General features: G+C 51.8%; 1 protein-coding gene across 7 annotated transcripts in view; it reads left to right on the forward strand.

The window, feature by feature from the left end:
- Window positions 1-15,459, forward strand: part of TRIM62 (tripartite motif containing 62) — a 45,553-nt gene that overhangs the window by 18,905 nt on the left and 11,189 nt on the right. For all 7 annotated transcript variants that reach the window (XM_077898586.1, XM_077898588.1, XM_077898592.1 and 4 more), the window contains 2 exons: window positions 573-688; window positions 10,007-15,188. In XM_077898586.1, coding sequence (XP_077754712.1) covers window positions 573-688; window positions 10,007-10,557 — 667 coding nt within the window. In that variant the 3' untranslated portion in view covers window positions 10,558-15,188. The remainder of the gene's footprint in view (window positions 1-572; window positions 689-10,006; window positions 15,189-15,459) is intronic.

The raw sequence follows: 15,459 nt of genomic DNA on the forward strand, positions 1-15,459 counted from the left end.
CCACCCAGGTGTCCCTTATTATTGGTCTGTTGATGATCAGTGCTGATAGCTAACATCAGGTATTCGGTGTTGACCATGAGCCCAGCACTGTGGTGAGCACTTTATGTCCATTACTCCATGTAGTCCTTACAAGGCAAGAAAGCAGGTGCTATCATAGTACCCATTTAAAAAAAAAAGATTTTATTTATTTATTCATGAGAGGCACAGAGAGAGAGAGAGAGAGAGAGAAAGAGAGAGACAGGCAGAGACAGAGGCAGAGGGAGAAGCAGGCTCCATGCAGCAGGGAGCCTGATGTGGGACTCAATCCTGGGTCTCCAGGATCACACCCTGGGCTGAAGGTGGCGCTAAACTGCTGAATCGCTGGGGCTGCCCCATAGTATCCATTTTAAAGGTGAAAAAACTGAGGCTATAGAGAGGTAGCAAGTGACACAAGTAGGCACTTGAATCTGGGGCTGTCAGACTTTACGTACACGACCTTGCCGTTTGTCAGCTGCCCTGAACATGGCTATAAGGCCCCCAGTGCTGGGAACAAAATCTAGCCCCCAATGCAGCCTGCTCTCCTTTCTTTCCAGACTTAAAGGGAAAATCCATGAGACCAATTTGACTTATGAAGACTTCCCGACCTCCAAGTACACAGGCCCCCTGCAGTACACCATCTGGAAGTCCCTGTTCCAGGACATCCACCCAGGTAAGGCCCTTCCGGCCAGTCACTGAGAGCACCCCAGGAAGAGGCAAGCATTATCATGGGCAGGAGCTAGAAGGGTCCATCGCAGCTCAGCTGCCTTCTCTAAACCCAGCATGGGGCAGGGTAGAGAGATGAGATGAGTTTCTTGCTTAGTAGCTCCTGTGTTCCAGGCCTTGTGCTGGGCAGCCACACAATCACTCAACTCAGTGAATCCTCACACAGCCATAAGGTAGGTCCCATTAGGATATCCATTCTCCAGATGAAGAGACTGAAACTTTGGACACTTCACTCATCCATCCTATACATACGACACATATCACACCACACACTATTCTGGATATTAGAGACATAGCAGTGAGCAAAATAGGCCAAAATTCCTGTCCTCATGATCTTACATCATAGGGAGAGAAAAAATGAAAGTAAATAAGTAAAATTCATAGTTCATTAGATAAGGATAAAAGAGGAGGAAGGGAGCTAGGGGATGTTGAGGTAGGATAGAGATTTCAGGTAAAGGGCCCAATAAGAAGACCTCACTGAGAAGGAAGCATAGAAGTAAATGCCTGGAGGAAGAAGGAGAGCGATCCATACAGATTTCTGAGTGTTCCTGGCAGTGGAGATAGCAAGTGTAAAGGCCCTGAGGCAGGAGAAAGCCTGGCATGTTCAAGGATTGGTGAGGAAGCCAGTGTGGCTAGAGTGGAAGAGAGTGGAGGTGAGGTTAGGGAGGTAGCAGTGACCAGACCCTGAGGGCCTACAGACCAGTGTGAGAACTTTAGGATTTCATGCCGAGTGAGATGGGAGCCATAGGATGGTCTGGGGGGACATGCAGTGCCATAAACTTAAGTTCCTCAAGGCTCGTTCTCGCTGCGGGGTTAAGGACAGACTGAAGGGGATGAAAGGTGGAGACTGGGACACTGGTTAGGAGGTTACCACAATACTCCAGGTGAGCGATGGTGGCTTAGAGCAGGGTGCTGGCTGTGGAGGTAGAGAGAAGTTATCAGATTTAGGGTAAACTTTGAAGGGAGAGCCAACAGGATTTGCTAATGAATTGGATCTCAGGTGTGAGAGAAAGAAGACAAGGAAGCTACAATGATTTGAGCCGAGGTGCCTAGAAGGACAGAGCTGTAAGCACATGAGGTCTGCAATACCGATGAGATGTCTAAGTGCTGGTGCCGAGAAGGCAGCCAGAATGACAAGTGCCATACAGGACAAGGGTCAGGGCTGGCAGAGTCAGCACGTGGATAGTATTTAATGAGTCAGGATTAGATCACCTAGGAAGCAAGAGAAGAAAGACAGGGCTACTCTAAACTTTAGAGCCCTGGGGCACTCCCAGAAGGTAGAGACAGGAGGGAGACCCAGCCAAGGGGACTGGGAAGGAGCAGCTAGAGAAGTGGGAGGGAAACCCGGTATGGCCTGGAAACCAAGTAGGGAGAGTGGCTGATGGCAGCAATGGCCACTGAGCCAGGTGGAAGGGCCCAGAACTGACTGTTCTCCAGCACCATGGAGGTCTTTGATGACAGGAGCTTTGGCCAAGTCACAGGGGTATAAGCCAGAGAGGGGGCCATCCAAGAACGAATGGGAGACAGTGAGTGGAGACAGTGCTTTCTATTTCTAAGACAGGTGTTTTATTTAAGGGAGGGAAAGAGAATGTGGCAGAGGCTATTAAAGGTAGAAGAAGTAACAGCCTATCTGCAGGTGATGGGAAAGGCCCAGTGGAAGGAGGGCAAAACTGAGGGTGAAAGGCAGAGAGAGTTGCCGGGGGTGAGGGTGGGGGGACAGCCAGCAGTGGCGTCTGCAGCTGCCTCTGCTGGGGGACAGCCAGCAGTGGCGTCTGCAGCTGCCTCTGCTGGGAACCCAGAGGAGGGAGAAGAAACGGGCAGGGGTGGGAGCTTGAGAATTCTCTTCTGATGGCCTCCCCTTTCCCAGTGAGATAGGAAGCAGGGTCGTCAGCTGAGAGGAGGATGGGCAAGAGGAGGTTTGCAGAGAGAGAGAAGGTCTAATCAGGTTTCTAGTGGCATGAGTAGATCTTGGGACCTGAAATCATACAACCTACAAAGGCACCATGTCCTTTAAGGTGAGACAAGGACATAAAGGTGATGTCTCCCTAAGAAGTAGGCACTCTTATTATCCTCATTTTTTCGGTTGAGGAAACAGGCGCAGAACTGTTAGGAACTTGTCCTGTTCCTGATCACAGCCTATCAGTGGTACAGCCAGGATTTACACTCGGACCTATCAGACCCCAGAGCCTGTGCCCGTACCTACTAAGCCAACCAGGCATTCTCTGGCCTCATATCAACCCAGGAAAGCTGCATGGGAGACTGAGGCTCAGAAAGACTCACTGATTTCCCATAGTCACACAGCAGCCAGAGCTCTGTCCCCATGTCTGCATTCCTTCTTTCCATCTATAGACATTGAAAGTCCCTCAGGGGATTTTCAGGGGTCAGGAGAAACAGATGCACAAACAGATCCTGAGAGCCCAGCGGGACAAGCTATGACGAGGGACTTCCACAGTGCTGTGGAAGCCCCGAGGGGGAAGCAGGAGGCTCTGGATGGGGCAGGGGAGTGGCCAGGGGAAGCACTGAACGGACCGATGTTTGAACCAAGCACTGAAGGCTGAGGCTTTTGCCACTTGGGGAAGGGTGGGGCCTGGTGGGGCCTCCAGACTGTCCCTAGCGTGGGGAACTGCAGCGGCAAAGACAGTGCGGAGTGCAGGAGCATGACTGGTCCCAGGATGTCATGATTGGGCCTCCCAGGCAGGGATGGAGAGGGGCTGAAGACATCACTGAGGGTGTGAATGCTGGATGGAGATGGGGCTCCCCGTAGGCCGCTGAACATCACTACCAATTTCCCAGAAGTGAAGGGACAGCTTCTTTTACTCTTTTTTTTTTTTTTTTTTTTTTTGCTTCTTTTACTCTTACTCTTCCATCTGGATCTGTGTCCTCGTTTCCAGGAGGGGCAGTATTTTGCCGGGGGCGGGGGGGGGGGCTCGGGGCTGTCCTCTTGGGGTACTCCTAGCCTCTGTGCACTCCTAGACTTGGAGGGACCATCACCCTGGGACCCAGCAGGGTGAGGGCAACATGTAGGTGAAGCAGAATAACCCAGGGAGGCAAGGAGCACGTCCCTAGCTGCCGACTCAGGAAAGCCCCTCAGGCAGATGGTCTCAGGAGCTTTCTCTGTCTCAGCGGCCACCTGCTGCATCCTTGTCACAGCTCAGAGAGGCACTCCAGGCACCTTGGGCTGACAGGCAAGACCCTGTAAGACCTGGGCACTGCCATTCTCTCATTCTCTACCCGTCTCCCCATAATACTCAGCCACACTGAACCGTCTTCAGACCTTAAATGAGCTGTACTCTCCCTCCTCCACTTTCACACATGCTGCTTCCTTTGCCCAGAACCCTCTACACAAACTTCAGTCTTTGATGACTAACTCCTACTCCCCTCCCATCTTAGTTTATAAACACCTCCTCTGAGAAGCCTTCCTGGATTTCTTCACGTAGTCCTGGGCTTTCCTGGTTGCACTGCTTTGTCAACATCTGTGTAGCTGTGTGTCTCACTAGACCATGAGCTCTAAGACGTCGGGCCTGGGTCTAATTCATCACTGTATACCCTTAGCAGCCCCAACAGTAAATGTTTGTTGATAAGTAAAGAAATGAGTAAGTCCTAGTCTCAGCTCTGCCACTAGAATAGTGCCAAAAAGGAGGTACTCGGCCGATATTTTTTAATGAATTTGCCACACATCCTTGAACAAGTCAGTTTCTCCTCTGAGCCTCTGTATGAGCACACGGATGTGGGAACTTGCTGGTTGCCTCAGGGCAGGATTTCCCGCTGTCAGCACTATTGACCTTTGCAGCTGAATAATTCCTTGTCTTAGGGGGCTGTCCTGTGCATGGTAGGGTGTTCAGCAGCATTCCCAACTAGATGCCCCCCTCCCCAGTTTTGACAACCAAAAATGTTCCCAGATATTCCCTGATGACCCCGGGGAGGCGAATCGCCTCAGTTAAGAACCACTGGCCCAGAGAAAATTCTGTGGAAGAGGGGCTGAGGGAGCAGTAGTGTGTGCCCTGAGCATCCTGCCAAGGACCGTGGTCCCTGGGGAGTTCAGAGAACAGTGACCTGGTTAGCCAGGCCCCTTGCTTTGTCTGTAGGGCCTGTGAAGTCACTCTAGTTCCTCTGCCAGCACCAGGGCCCTTTATGTCCAGATGGGAGGGGCAGGTGCCCCCAGGGACCTAGCCCATGAATTCCAGCAGTTTCCTGCTGTGCAGCTTCCAGCTCAGGCTTCCTATTGGGTCACCTGAGAACTCCATTTAGCACTCGTCATTCCCCTTTGCTTTGAAACCTCCACTCTCCACCACCACCCACCCTCTGTCCCACCCTTCATCTGACATTGAAAACCCTCCTCCAATGGCCTGGCCTGATTGTTCCTGCTCCCCAGCACAAACTTCCTCCCCACCTAGACCAGGTGGCTCCTGCTCAGAGGACATGAGACACTGCCTCCCCTGGGCTGCTCGCTCCTCCTCCTGCTCCCCTGAACCCAATCATTTTGGCTTCCAGTGTGTTCATTGCCTGGCTATGTGGCCCAGGGCAAATCACTGCCCTCTCTGAGCCAATTTTCTCCTCTAAAACAGGGATGGGGAAGATGTGATTTATCTCCCAGGGTAGGTATAAGAATGAAATAAAATTATCTATTTGTGATAATAATCCTGGAACTTAGTACATGATACCTGTTTATTATTATGCTCATGACTCATCCAGTGGTTCCTCAGTCTTGCTGAGCAGGCTTTCTGGGGCCACATAAAGGAAAGGGGAAGGAAAGACCTTAGCTCGAATTCCAACTGTACTTCTACCCCAAGGGGCAGCTCGAGTAGGCCACTTAACTCTGAGAAGCCTCAGTTTCCTCTTCTGACAAATGATATGGTAATCTGCACTCCTGGGGATGCTGCGGTTTCCGCAGGAGCTAGTGGATATGAATGTGTTTCTCAAATGCCAGCACGATGCCGATGCCACAGAGGGCCTAAATAGGTGGGAAGCCCAAGGCAGCAGATTTTGTAAGAGCCTGGCTAGAGGAAACGGCTGGTGGTATCTCCTGACCCATCAGGCTTCTGAAGGGTTTAGCCATTGTCCTTGGGATATTTTCCTTTCTTTTCTTTTTTTTTTTTTTTTTTTAATTCACGAGAGACGCACAGAGAGAGGCAGAGACATAGGCAGAGGGAGAAGCAGGCTCCTTGCAGGGAGCTGGTTGCAGCACTCGATCTCCAGACCCTGGGATCACACCCTGAGCCAAAGGCAGATGCTCAACCACTGAGCCACTGTCCTTGGGAACAGAGAGGTACCAGCCACCCGCTGCCCGGCAATGGTGCTGGCCTAGGGGTTTCTCTGCTGCCTGGGCCATGTGGTGTGTGGTTGACGATGGCCAGAAGACTTTTCCTGGGGCCTCCACAGTTCCACGTCTCCACCCCCATGCCCCTGACCTCAGGGTCTCAGGCTTACATGGACGGACAAAATACCTGGAGACCAGATGAGGTGCCCCAATATCTGCTTTTGTTTTTATAAAACAGTGTTTCAGGACCTAGGAAAGAGCTCTGACCTGTAACACAGTGATCCCCGGGGGACTGCTTTGTTTCGCTGGAGCCTGGCATCTCTGCCAAGGATACAGGATGGGTGGAGATTGCCTTTCCCCAGCCAGGGCCGACATCTCAGTGGGGGGAAAAGGTGTTGCCATGCCCCCTTCTGGGTCTCTCTCTGGTCTGAAAGGCTGTTCCTCTGGCCGGCGCTAGCCTCAGGAAGGGTGGAAAGGAGGCTTTGGAAGACAGAACCTGTTCTGATGAGATGGGAGACCTTGGAGGTGGACCCCAAGGTCCACCCCTCGAGGTGTAAAAGCCTCTTAAGAAACAGGACACACACACACACACACACACACACACACACACACACAAAAGAAACAGGACACACCCTGTGCCTCATAAGAACACCGACCCCAGTCCCCCGCACCCCCGCGGTCTGGCCCAGCACCCCGTTCCAGGGCCCACCCCCTCGCCCCGCCTCCACCGCCAGCACTGCCCAATGCACGGCAGACCCAGCCCCCAAGCCCACCCAATGAGTGGTGGACCCTGCCCTCACCCAGTCCCCTGGGCGTCAAAGCAGGGAGGGGCCACGCCCAGGAGCTGGCTCCCGGTGCTCTCCGGACTTCCTCTACCGCAGGCTCGGCTCGGTGGGCCCAATCTCAGAGCCACTGAGAGCCCACTTGGCTGCCTCCCCGCGCATCGGTAGGCCTGGAAGTGGCCACACACTGGGCCCAAGGGTCTGGACCTGAGCCCTCCGGCCTGTGTGCTGGTATCTGCCTCCACACCCCCATCCCCACCTTCCACGCCCCTGTCCTTCGGGCCTGGCTGCAGTTTCTGCCTGTTGCCGACCTCCTCAATCACCCTGAGCACCCCAGGCTCCCGTGGCACTCAGAACTGCTGCTGCCCACACCTTGGCTTTGTGCCCGCTCTGCCCCTTTTGCTAGAGCCGCCTGAGTGTGACCCACATTCCACAGCCAGTAGGAGTGGCCCATCTGTGTCTAATTAGATTCTTCTTCCTTCCCCAGCCTCCCCTTCGCACACACTTCCTACACCTCCCTCCACCTCTCACCTCCCGACCCCACCGTGGGAGGCATGTGGGAATTCCCACATGCCATGTGGCAGGAGCTTCTGGTTCTGCCACGCCGACAACACAGTTGAACACTCATCCACTGATCCCATGCCTTCCTGCTCATGGCTCCCCCTCTTCCCTGTCCCTGGATAGAGAGTTGTGTTTCCATTGACCCCTCTATTCACAGGGCTAATTGTTTCCATTCAGCGCTCTGCATTCTAAGAACAGGAAAAAAGAATGTAAAATGCAAAACTGAATTTACTCCTAACAGGGCTCATGGAAGGAGCTTGATAGAAGTCAACGGTCAGCATCGTTAGTGGATGTGTGAACGGGAGCATAGTTCGGAACCTGGCTGTTGCTCCCTGTTGGGGACAGTTGCCACCATGTAGGTGTTTTATTTCTGGGCACACATGCAGCCAACAGAGGTGGTAGAAGTAGGGGGTAATGCTCCAGCCAGTGTAAGCATGCTTCTGCACCCCCGGAGGAGGAAAGCACCAGAGAGCAGCATGAAGATATTTTTTGCTCCTATAGGAACTGGTGGCAGGATTCTATTTCTTCATCCTTCTTTGCCTGTCTTGCTCTGGCCTGGAAATGGTCATCCAGGCTCAGGAGGGCCACTTTCAGGTCCTTCCATCTTCTGGCTGAGCATCAGCTCCCTTACCACAAAGAGAATAAACAGAGACTCTGAAAGCCAGACCTGCTAAGCCAGTGTGGCCAGCCCAGAGCCGGATGACCTAGCCTGTGCAGCCTGCCCAAGAGCAACACAAACAGGGTTAAGTTTAATTTGGTAAGCCTTTCTGGAAACCTTCACCATGCCTGGCTCTGTGCTGGGCACTGGGCACAGAAAGGAGAACCTGGTTGGATGGTACATAGCCCTTGGCCTCCTGGTGCAAATGGGCATAAGCTGTGGGCACAGGAGACTATAACCTGTATATAATCAGGAGGGGACACGAAGTTAAGGAATTTCGGAAAAAAGAGTGAGCACACCTGCTGGGCAACTAAGAAGCCTTCCCAGAGGATGGGTCCTGGAGTGGAGCTGTGTGCCAGGGTGATTACAACAAGCAGAGAGGAGTCAGTAGAGAAACAGTCCAAGTGATGGCTTTGGGGCTGGGTGCCATGAGGCAGCATCATGTGATGGGGAGGCAGGAGGTGAGGGATGGGGTCAGATTGCAGATGGCCTTGATTAGCTGTCACTCTGCCATTGGCTTCTGCGTGACCTGAGATTAGTCACCTCTCCTCTTTGGGTCTCATTTTCCCCACCTATTGAGTGGAAGAGTTGGCTCAGAATCAATGGCTTTCAGCTTTTTCAGACCTGTCACCTACATTTCATAACAAATAATGGGTGATGTCTCAAGGATAATATAATCTTTTCACAATTTCATTATATATTTATATATACTTGAATATATAATATATATTTACATATATGTGTGTGTGTACTTGAACTTATATATACCCATACACCCATGATAGTATAAAAGAAAAATAGAAGGAAATGATTTATAATAAAATGTTGCACATGTCAATAGGTACTCACTATAGCCACGTTGGAAAACATGATGAAGTAGTCAGGTGCTCACACCATAGATAAAACTCCATTCTGCCTCCAGTGTGGTCCGAAACAAGCAGATTATATGAGTCAGTGGCATTTTTCTTAGAGATGTATTCCCAAAAAGTGAACAATTCTCAGTGAAGTCCCAAACAAAACAAATTCAGTCTCCCCTGTTTCCATGGTAGTAGTGTTCTAAAATATTCAGTATATTATATCCTATTTATACATGAAATGGAGTTAAGTTGTAATTTTAGGTCATTACAGAAAACATTTTTGAGTGGTTGAGCATTTGAAAATTTATGGGTGGCAAGAGTGTCATGAGACTGCCCTGTCATTTCATTCAGGGCATTTAGATACATGGATCCCACCTATTGAGAACACACACCCCCATAAATTTCCTCATTCCCACTCCAGGGTGATTACCAGCCCTTGGATAATCTTTAAGCTCTCCCAGCTTTGAAGTCCCCTAATTCTAGATTTCGTTATGGTTTATTCAACAAATTTGTGGGGTGCCCACTATGTTCCTTGCTCAAGGCAGTCACAGCTCCTGCTCCTTAGCAGCCAGGTTTTTTTTTTTCTTTTAAAAATTTTATTTATTCATGAGAGACAGAGAGAGAGAAGCAGAGACACAGGCAGAGGGAGAAGCAGGCTCCATGTAGGGAGCCCGATGTGGGACTCGATCCCAGGTCTCTAGGATCATGACCCAGGCCTAAGGCAGGCGCTAAACTGCCGCTGAGCCACCCAGAGATCCCCCCCCCCTTTTTTTTAGCGTTTTATTTATTTATTCATGAGATACACAGAGAGAGAGAGGCAGAGACCTAGGCAGGGGGAGAAGCAGGCTCCCTGCAGAGCCCGAAGTGGGACTGGATCCTGGGACTCCGGGATCACACCCTGAGCCAAAGGCAGACGCTCAACCCCTGAGCCACCCAGGCGTCCCTGCAGCCAGGTTTAAATCTGGAAGGACCTTAGCCATGACCCTTCCATATTACAGAGGAGGAAGCTGAGGACCAGACAGGGCAGGCTTGCATTCAGCATCACACAGCCTCCCAGGGACCCAGGGGAGCCCGGCCCTCAGGGAGGACCGCAGAGCAGGTCCACAGCCTTCTCTCCACTCATCTTCTCTCCCTGCTCCGTCCGCTGCAGTGCCCGCTGCCCTGACCCTGGACCCGGGCACTGCCCACCAGCGCCTGATCCTGTCCGACGACTGCACCATCGTGGCCTACGGCAACCTGCATCCACAGCCGCTGCAGGACTCGCCGAAGCGCTTTGACGTGGAGGTGTCAGTGCTGGGCTCCGAGGCCTTCAGCAGCGGCGTCCACTACTGGGAGGTGGTGGTGGCGGAGAAGACCCAGTGGGTGATCGGGCTGGCCCACGAGGCGGCCAGCCGCAAGGGCAGCATCCAGATCCAGCCCAGCCGGGGCTTCTACTGCATCGTCATGCACGACGGCAACCAGTACAGCGCCTGCACTGAGCCCTGGACCCGGCTCAACGTCCGCGACAAGCTCGACAAGGTGGGCGTGTTCCTGGACTATGATCAAGGCCTGCTCATCTTCTACAACGCTGACGACATGTCCTGGCTCTACACCTTCCGCGAGAAGTTTCCGGGCAAGCTCTGCTCCTACTTCAGCCCTGGGCAGAGCCACGCTAACGGCAAGAACGTGCAGCCGTTGAGGATCAATACGGTCCGCATCTAGGGCGGCAGAGGGCGCCCCCAGATGCCACCTGGGCCACAGCCACCAGCAAGAGCGCTGCCCAGGGGACGAGAGGCCTGGACTCCGGTCAAGCGTGGCCACCGCGAGGTCTCAGATCGCTTGTTTACCCTTCAGCCTCCATTTCCCTGTCTGTAAAATGGACGTTGTGCTCCATGATTCCTAAACTCTATCAGCATTGATGTCCTGTAGTTCTGAACTTGATGGGGAGGCAGCTTTGGTCCAAGAATGTGATGTGGCTTCTCCTCAGGGCAGCCCCCGCCCAGCCCTCACCCCATCCTCTCAGGGGCAGGGGGACCACCTCCCTGTGTCTCCCTCCTGCCCGCATGCCCTAATCTCAGGATGTGTCAGAGTTGCCAGCAGCTGGCAGCCTGAAAGATACACAGGAACCCTCTCATGCTCCCAGGTCTCAGACTTGCCCCTCACTAAGCCATGGGCCATTTTACCCTTGACCCCAGCCCATGATGGATGCAGGCAGTAGCGGGTCTTAGGGTTGTCTGAGAACCACCTCTTCTACCTCCAGACCAAGAGCTTTATGGTTCCTGTTTTTCCCACTGACCTGTAGGTAGAGACAATGCTGTGGCCTGTGGGAGGCACCCGGTCACTGAGCCCACATGTTACAGTCACTGTGCCACCCCCTTCCAGCCCACGCAGGTCTAAAAGCAGGATGACAGCACGCCCTGAGGCTAATGCAGAGACCAGTAGCCTAAAGGCAGCTGCAGGAAAGCATCACTGGGTGACGGAAGTCCCCAGAAGCTTGGATAAGGGTCCAGGCAGGTCTCTGTGACCAGGCTAGGATGCGGAGAGGCTGCAGGGAATGGTGTTTCAGTCAGGACCGGAGCTCTGGGGCAGGCTGTTGGCCGGGACCTCCCATCAGGCTTGGCATCTGTTTCTGTTAGGATCCTGTTTCAGATAACAAGAGCTGCTTTAGCTAGTTTAATTAGGCAGGATTTATTATCACATCCCTGATGGCTTTGCAAAATCATTGGAAGGACTGCAGGAGCAGACTCTGCTGAATTTCCAGGAATAACTCCCAGTCACCAGATTCATCATGTCTGTCCTGGTCAGAAACACTGCTCCTATCTGCAGTAAGCCACTGCATCAGGAAGCTGCTGACTGCAGAGCTGTGCTCCCTCCACTTCTGGCCAGGCCAGCAAATGGATGTCCTGAGGCATCTCTCCCACTCAATTTAATTCCCAAATCCAAATCTGGATGAGGGGCACTGTTGGAGAAAAAGAAATATGACCCAGGACTTTGGCTGTAAGGGTATCTGGGAAATTATTCTTCTTTCCAGCCCCAGCCACATAGAAAGGGCCTAGAAGGAAGTTAGAGTGAGTGCTGAACAAGCCTGTGCACAGGGGTTCACCTCGGGGTCTTGGCTTTGAAGCAGCAGAGCCTCCAGATGTCCTGCTCCGTGGCTCTGTCCTTTCCCAGGGGTGACAGCCCCGAGAGGTGGATCTGCAGGAGCGGCTGAAATGTCTCAAGCCTCGGCTTTGCTTTCTAGTCCTGGAGCCTAGATTCTGAAGCTCATGGGGTCCCTGATCACCCTTACCCCAAAGGAACCAGACTAGGTGAACTTGGGGAGCTTCCCTCACAACTACTGCCCATTAGCATCCTTCTTGGGCAGGAGAAATCCTCAATCTCATCCCGCCCCTTCATCTACCAGAATCTGGGCCACCCCCAGCTGTATTTTTATTTTAAATGTTACCCATTTTGTGAGTTATGATGAATTTGTATTAAATTAAAGTTACAGAATGTCAGTGGTCAGTTCCATTCATTTTGAGAAAGGCCCACCTCTTCCATCCCAGGCAGGATACGTATATTAACATGGCTGATCTGCAAAGCAACCCTACTGGGTACGTAGTATTATGCCCATTTTACAGAGGTAGAAAATGAGGTTCAGAGAGAAGATGTGACATGCCCAGAGTCCCATGTCCCATGCTGGAAAGTGGCAAAGTTTGGATTAGAACTGGGTTCTAAAGCGAGCACTTACATCACAACTTACTAGTCAGGGAAGACTGGTAGTCTGCCTGGAGGAGGGGTTAGTGGTAGCCTTAGGAGTAAAGGGGAGCTCATGAGACAGTGTCATGGTCTCCTGAATTCCACAAACCTGGGCTTGAACCCAGACTCCATTACTGTATGACTTTAGAGAAATGGCTTAACCTCTCTGGGCCTTGGTTTTTCCACATGGAAAATGGGAATAATAACTCCCATCTCATGATTTATTGGTAAGCTGCAAAGTGCTATGCATTTAGGGAGCTCGCTTACTCCAGCTACTCTCACTCCAGCTGCCTCCCAGACTCAGTGCCCTAAGAAATCTGACCCTAAGGAGTATATCTTCTTCCTTATGCCTTGCAGAGGGTATCTACGTTAGCCAGTAATGTCCCCAGGTCTGCTGTAAAGAAGGAGGTCCACCCTACCTCTGACTAGCTGGGAAGGAGTCTGGCCAGGAGTCAGGCAGGGCCAAGAATATGGACAGATGAGCTGTGCACACTGTAAGTGACAAGGCCCTGGGGCCCCACAGCTGTGCAGTGCAGCAATCTGGGGAACAGGAGACCTGAGCTTTGTCTTAGTTCTGGGATGACTCTTTCTGGACCCTGAGGCCTCCCTCCTCAGTTTCCTTACCTGCAAATGAGGGAGACCATATTGGACGCTTCAGGTGGATCTTCACTTATACCTGGAGCTAAGGAGAGCAGAGAGGGAGCCACCACAGTCATTAAATTGTTCGAGTTTCTAGAAAGAGGGGCATGAACAAAGATTGGAGGAATTTGCAGGAGCAGAGGGAAAGGTCTCTGATTGGTTGATGGAGAGCACCCAGTTTGGGGGGAAATGATTTTGAGAGTATCCCCAAGCCCTCTACCCGACCTGAGGCTCTCAAATCTCTGTGGCCCCCCAGTCATGACCCTGCATCTTTGCTCAATGGATCTGTCTTCTGGGGGAGAAGACAGACCATGTCTTCATGGTCCCTCCTACCCTTCCCTTACTCAGCCTCTGCATGAGGTCCAAGAAGTGCTAGCCACATCCCAGTCTTCACTTCCCATTTCCCACTGTCTAGGAGTAACTGTAAGGGCCTAATTTGCACACCCAACTCAGGACTCTGGGAAATCAGGGCAATTCCAAAGGTATGAAGTGTCCAAAAAATTCCTGAATGTAAGGATCTGGGTTTGTTAGGCTGATACCAGGAGTTTCCCATTTAACACAGGCAAGCAAAGAGGGGAGCCAAAGGCATCCCAGTCTTGGGAAGGAAGGAGGGATCAACAAAAGTCTTACCCAGAGCAGGAGAGAACTGATAGGACACTATCCTTATCTGGATCCCAGTTTGCGGTCAGCAGACAGAATGCTAATACTTATCTAACATCAAGACAAGCCCACGGGTTGTTATCGTTTTCTCACTGTGTGTGAATGGAGAACATCACCTGCCTGGGGACCCACAGCTAGTACTCAGCAGAGCCAGAAATTAGCCCCAGGCCCATCCAAAGCTAAAGCCAAACTCTTCACCTGACCTCCCTGGAAATGCTGTTCATCTTTGAGGACTGCCTCAGTGACAGGCAGCAGACACCAGAACTGTGATCCCTGGGATTCAAAAGGGGACCTTAACCCTGGCTCCACACTATTGTGCATTTGTGCAACTGTGAGTCAAGTCTCAACTTTGAGCCAAGACCCATGTGTCTCTCAGGATCAGGGGTAGACTCAAGAAGGTACAATGTGACCCTAAGCAGGTGCCTCTCTCTCCCTGGGCTTTAGTGTCCCCATCTCTTTTGGGGAAGGGGGGTAGGGCTCTAGTTAATTGGATTGCCAAGGTTCTGGCTCTGATTGTCCGGGATTTGTACGTCTAATGCAGGGTTTGTCCTACTCAGAATCTAACATTAGTTCTGGGTGTTTCTCTCTGGGGTGGCAGCAGGAATAGAAAACAACAGAGATAAGGTCTCTTAGCAGCACAGAGCTCAGCCAGGGAGGTTGTCCCAGGAGGCTGACTGCTCACACCTGGCTTCCTCTCACCCTGCCTGGGTCCTGACTCTATTCACCATCCCCAGACACTCCACCAGAAGGTCAGTTGCAAAGGGCCATGTCACAGGCTTAAATGAAGGGGTCTTGAAGAGAAGTGGGGTTCGGGGAGTGGTAAGTGCTGGCCAAGGTGCTGAATCATAATTGCCCACCAGGGCGTGGTTATTTCTTCTTACTCTGGGATACCCATGATTCCACTCCGGGAATCCTGAACCATGCCTGAAGATGGGGTGATGGGGAGCAGAAACAGAGACAGAAAGAAAGAGAGATGCAGTCAGGAGGCACAGTCTCCAAAAAATTTGGAGATTGGGGGAGACTTTTATTTTGAAATGTGTTTATTTTCCTTTGTTTTTCCTTTTATCTGGATGAAATGACGTGTGTGTTTACTTTGTGTACAGAATAGAACTGTCTTCTATTTTCTTTCAAAAAAAATTGATAGTTCTATTATATTTCTGACTATTTCAAAATGCCCCCCACTCACCCAAGGAATTAGATGAAGTGTGGGAAGGATTGACACTTTGGACCAAAGGCCCAGGGGCTTCCTACTCTGATGTCATGGCAAGGGTGGCCTTTCAAGAGGCTGGAGCCAGGGCCATGAAGCCTAAGTCCTGGTGAGTTCCCCAAAATTGTCGGCCTGGGTATGATCAAGTCTGAATGCTCGTGAGGCCTGAGGGATCTGAGGTTCAGAGACAGTTCATTCCTAGCTCAAGGGCATATGGCACAAGGCAGAGCCAAGACCCAAACCCAAGTGTCCTGGTTCCCAGTCAGTAAACAGGAGAGGGAGGATGGCCAGCTAAGAGGGCCCTGCCCAGGAAAGGAAAAGGAGCAGGGCTGAGGAGGGAGGCACCCAGAGAAGAAGGATCCCATGTCTAAGAAGGTCAG

The sequence above is a fragment of the Canis aureus genome, chromosome 5 (assembly GCF_053574225.1).
Source record: "Canis aureus isolate CA01 chromosome 5, VMU_Caureus_v.1.0, whole genome shotgun sequence".
Lineage (NCBI taxonomy): Eukaryota > Metazoa > Chordata > Mammalia > Carnivora > Canidae > Canis > Canis aureus.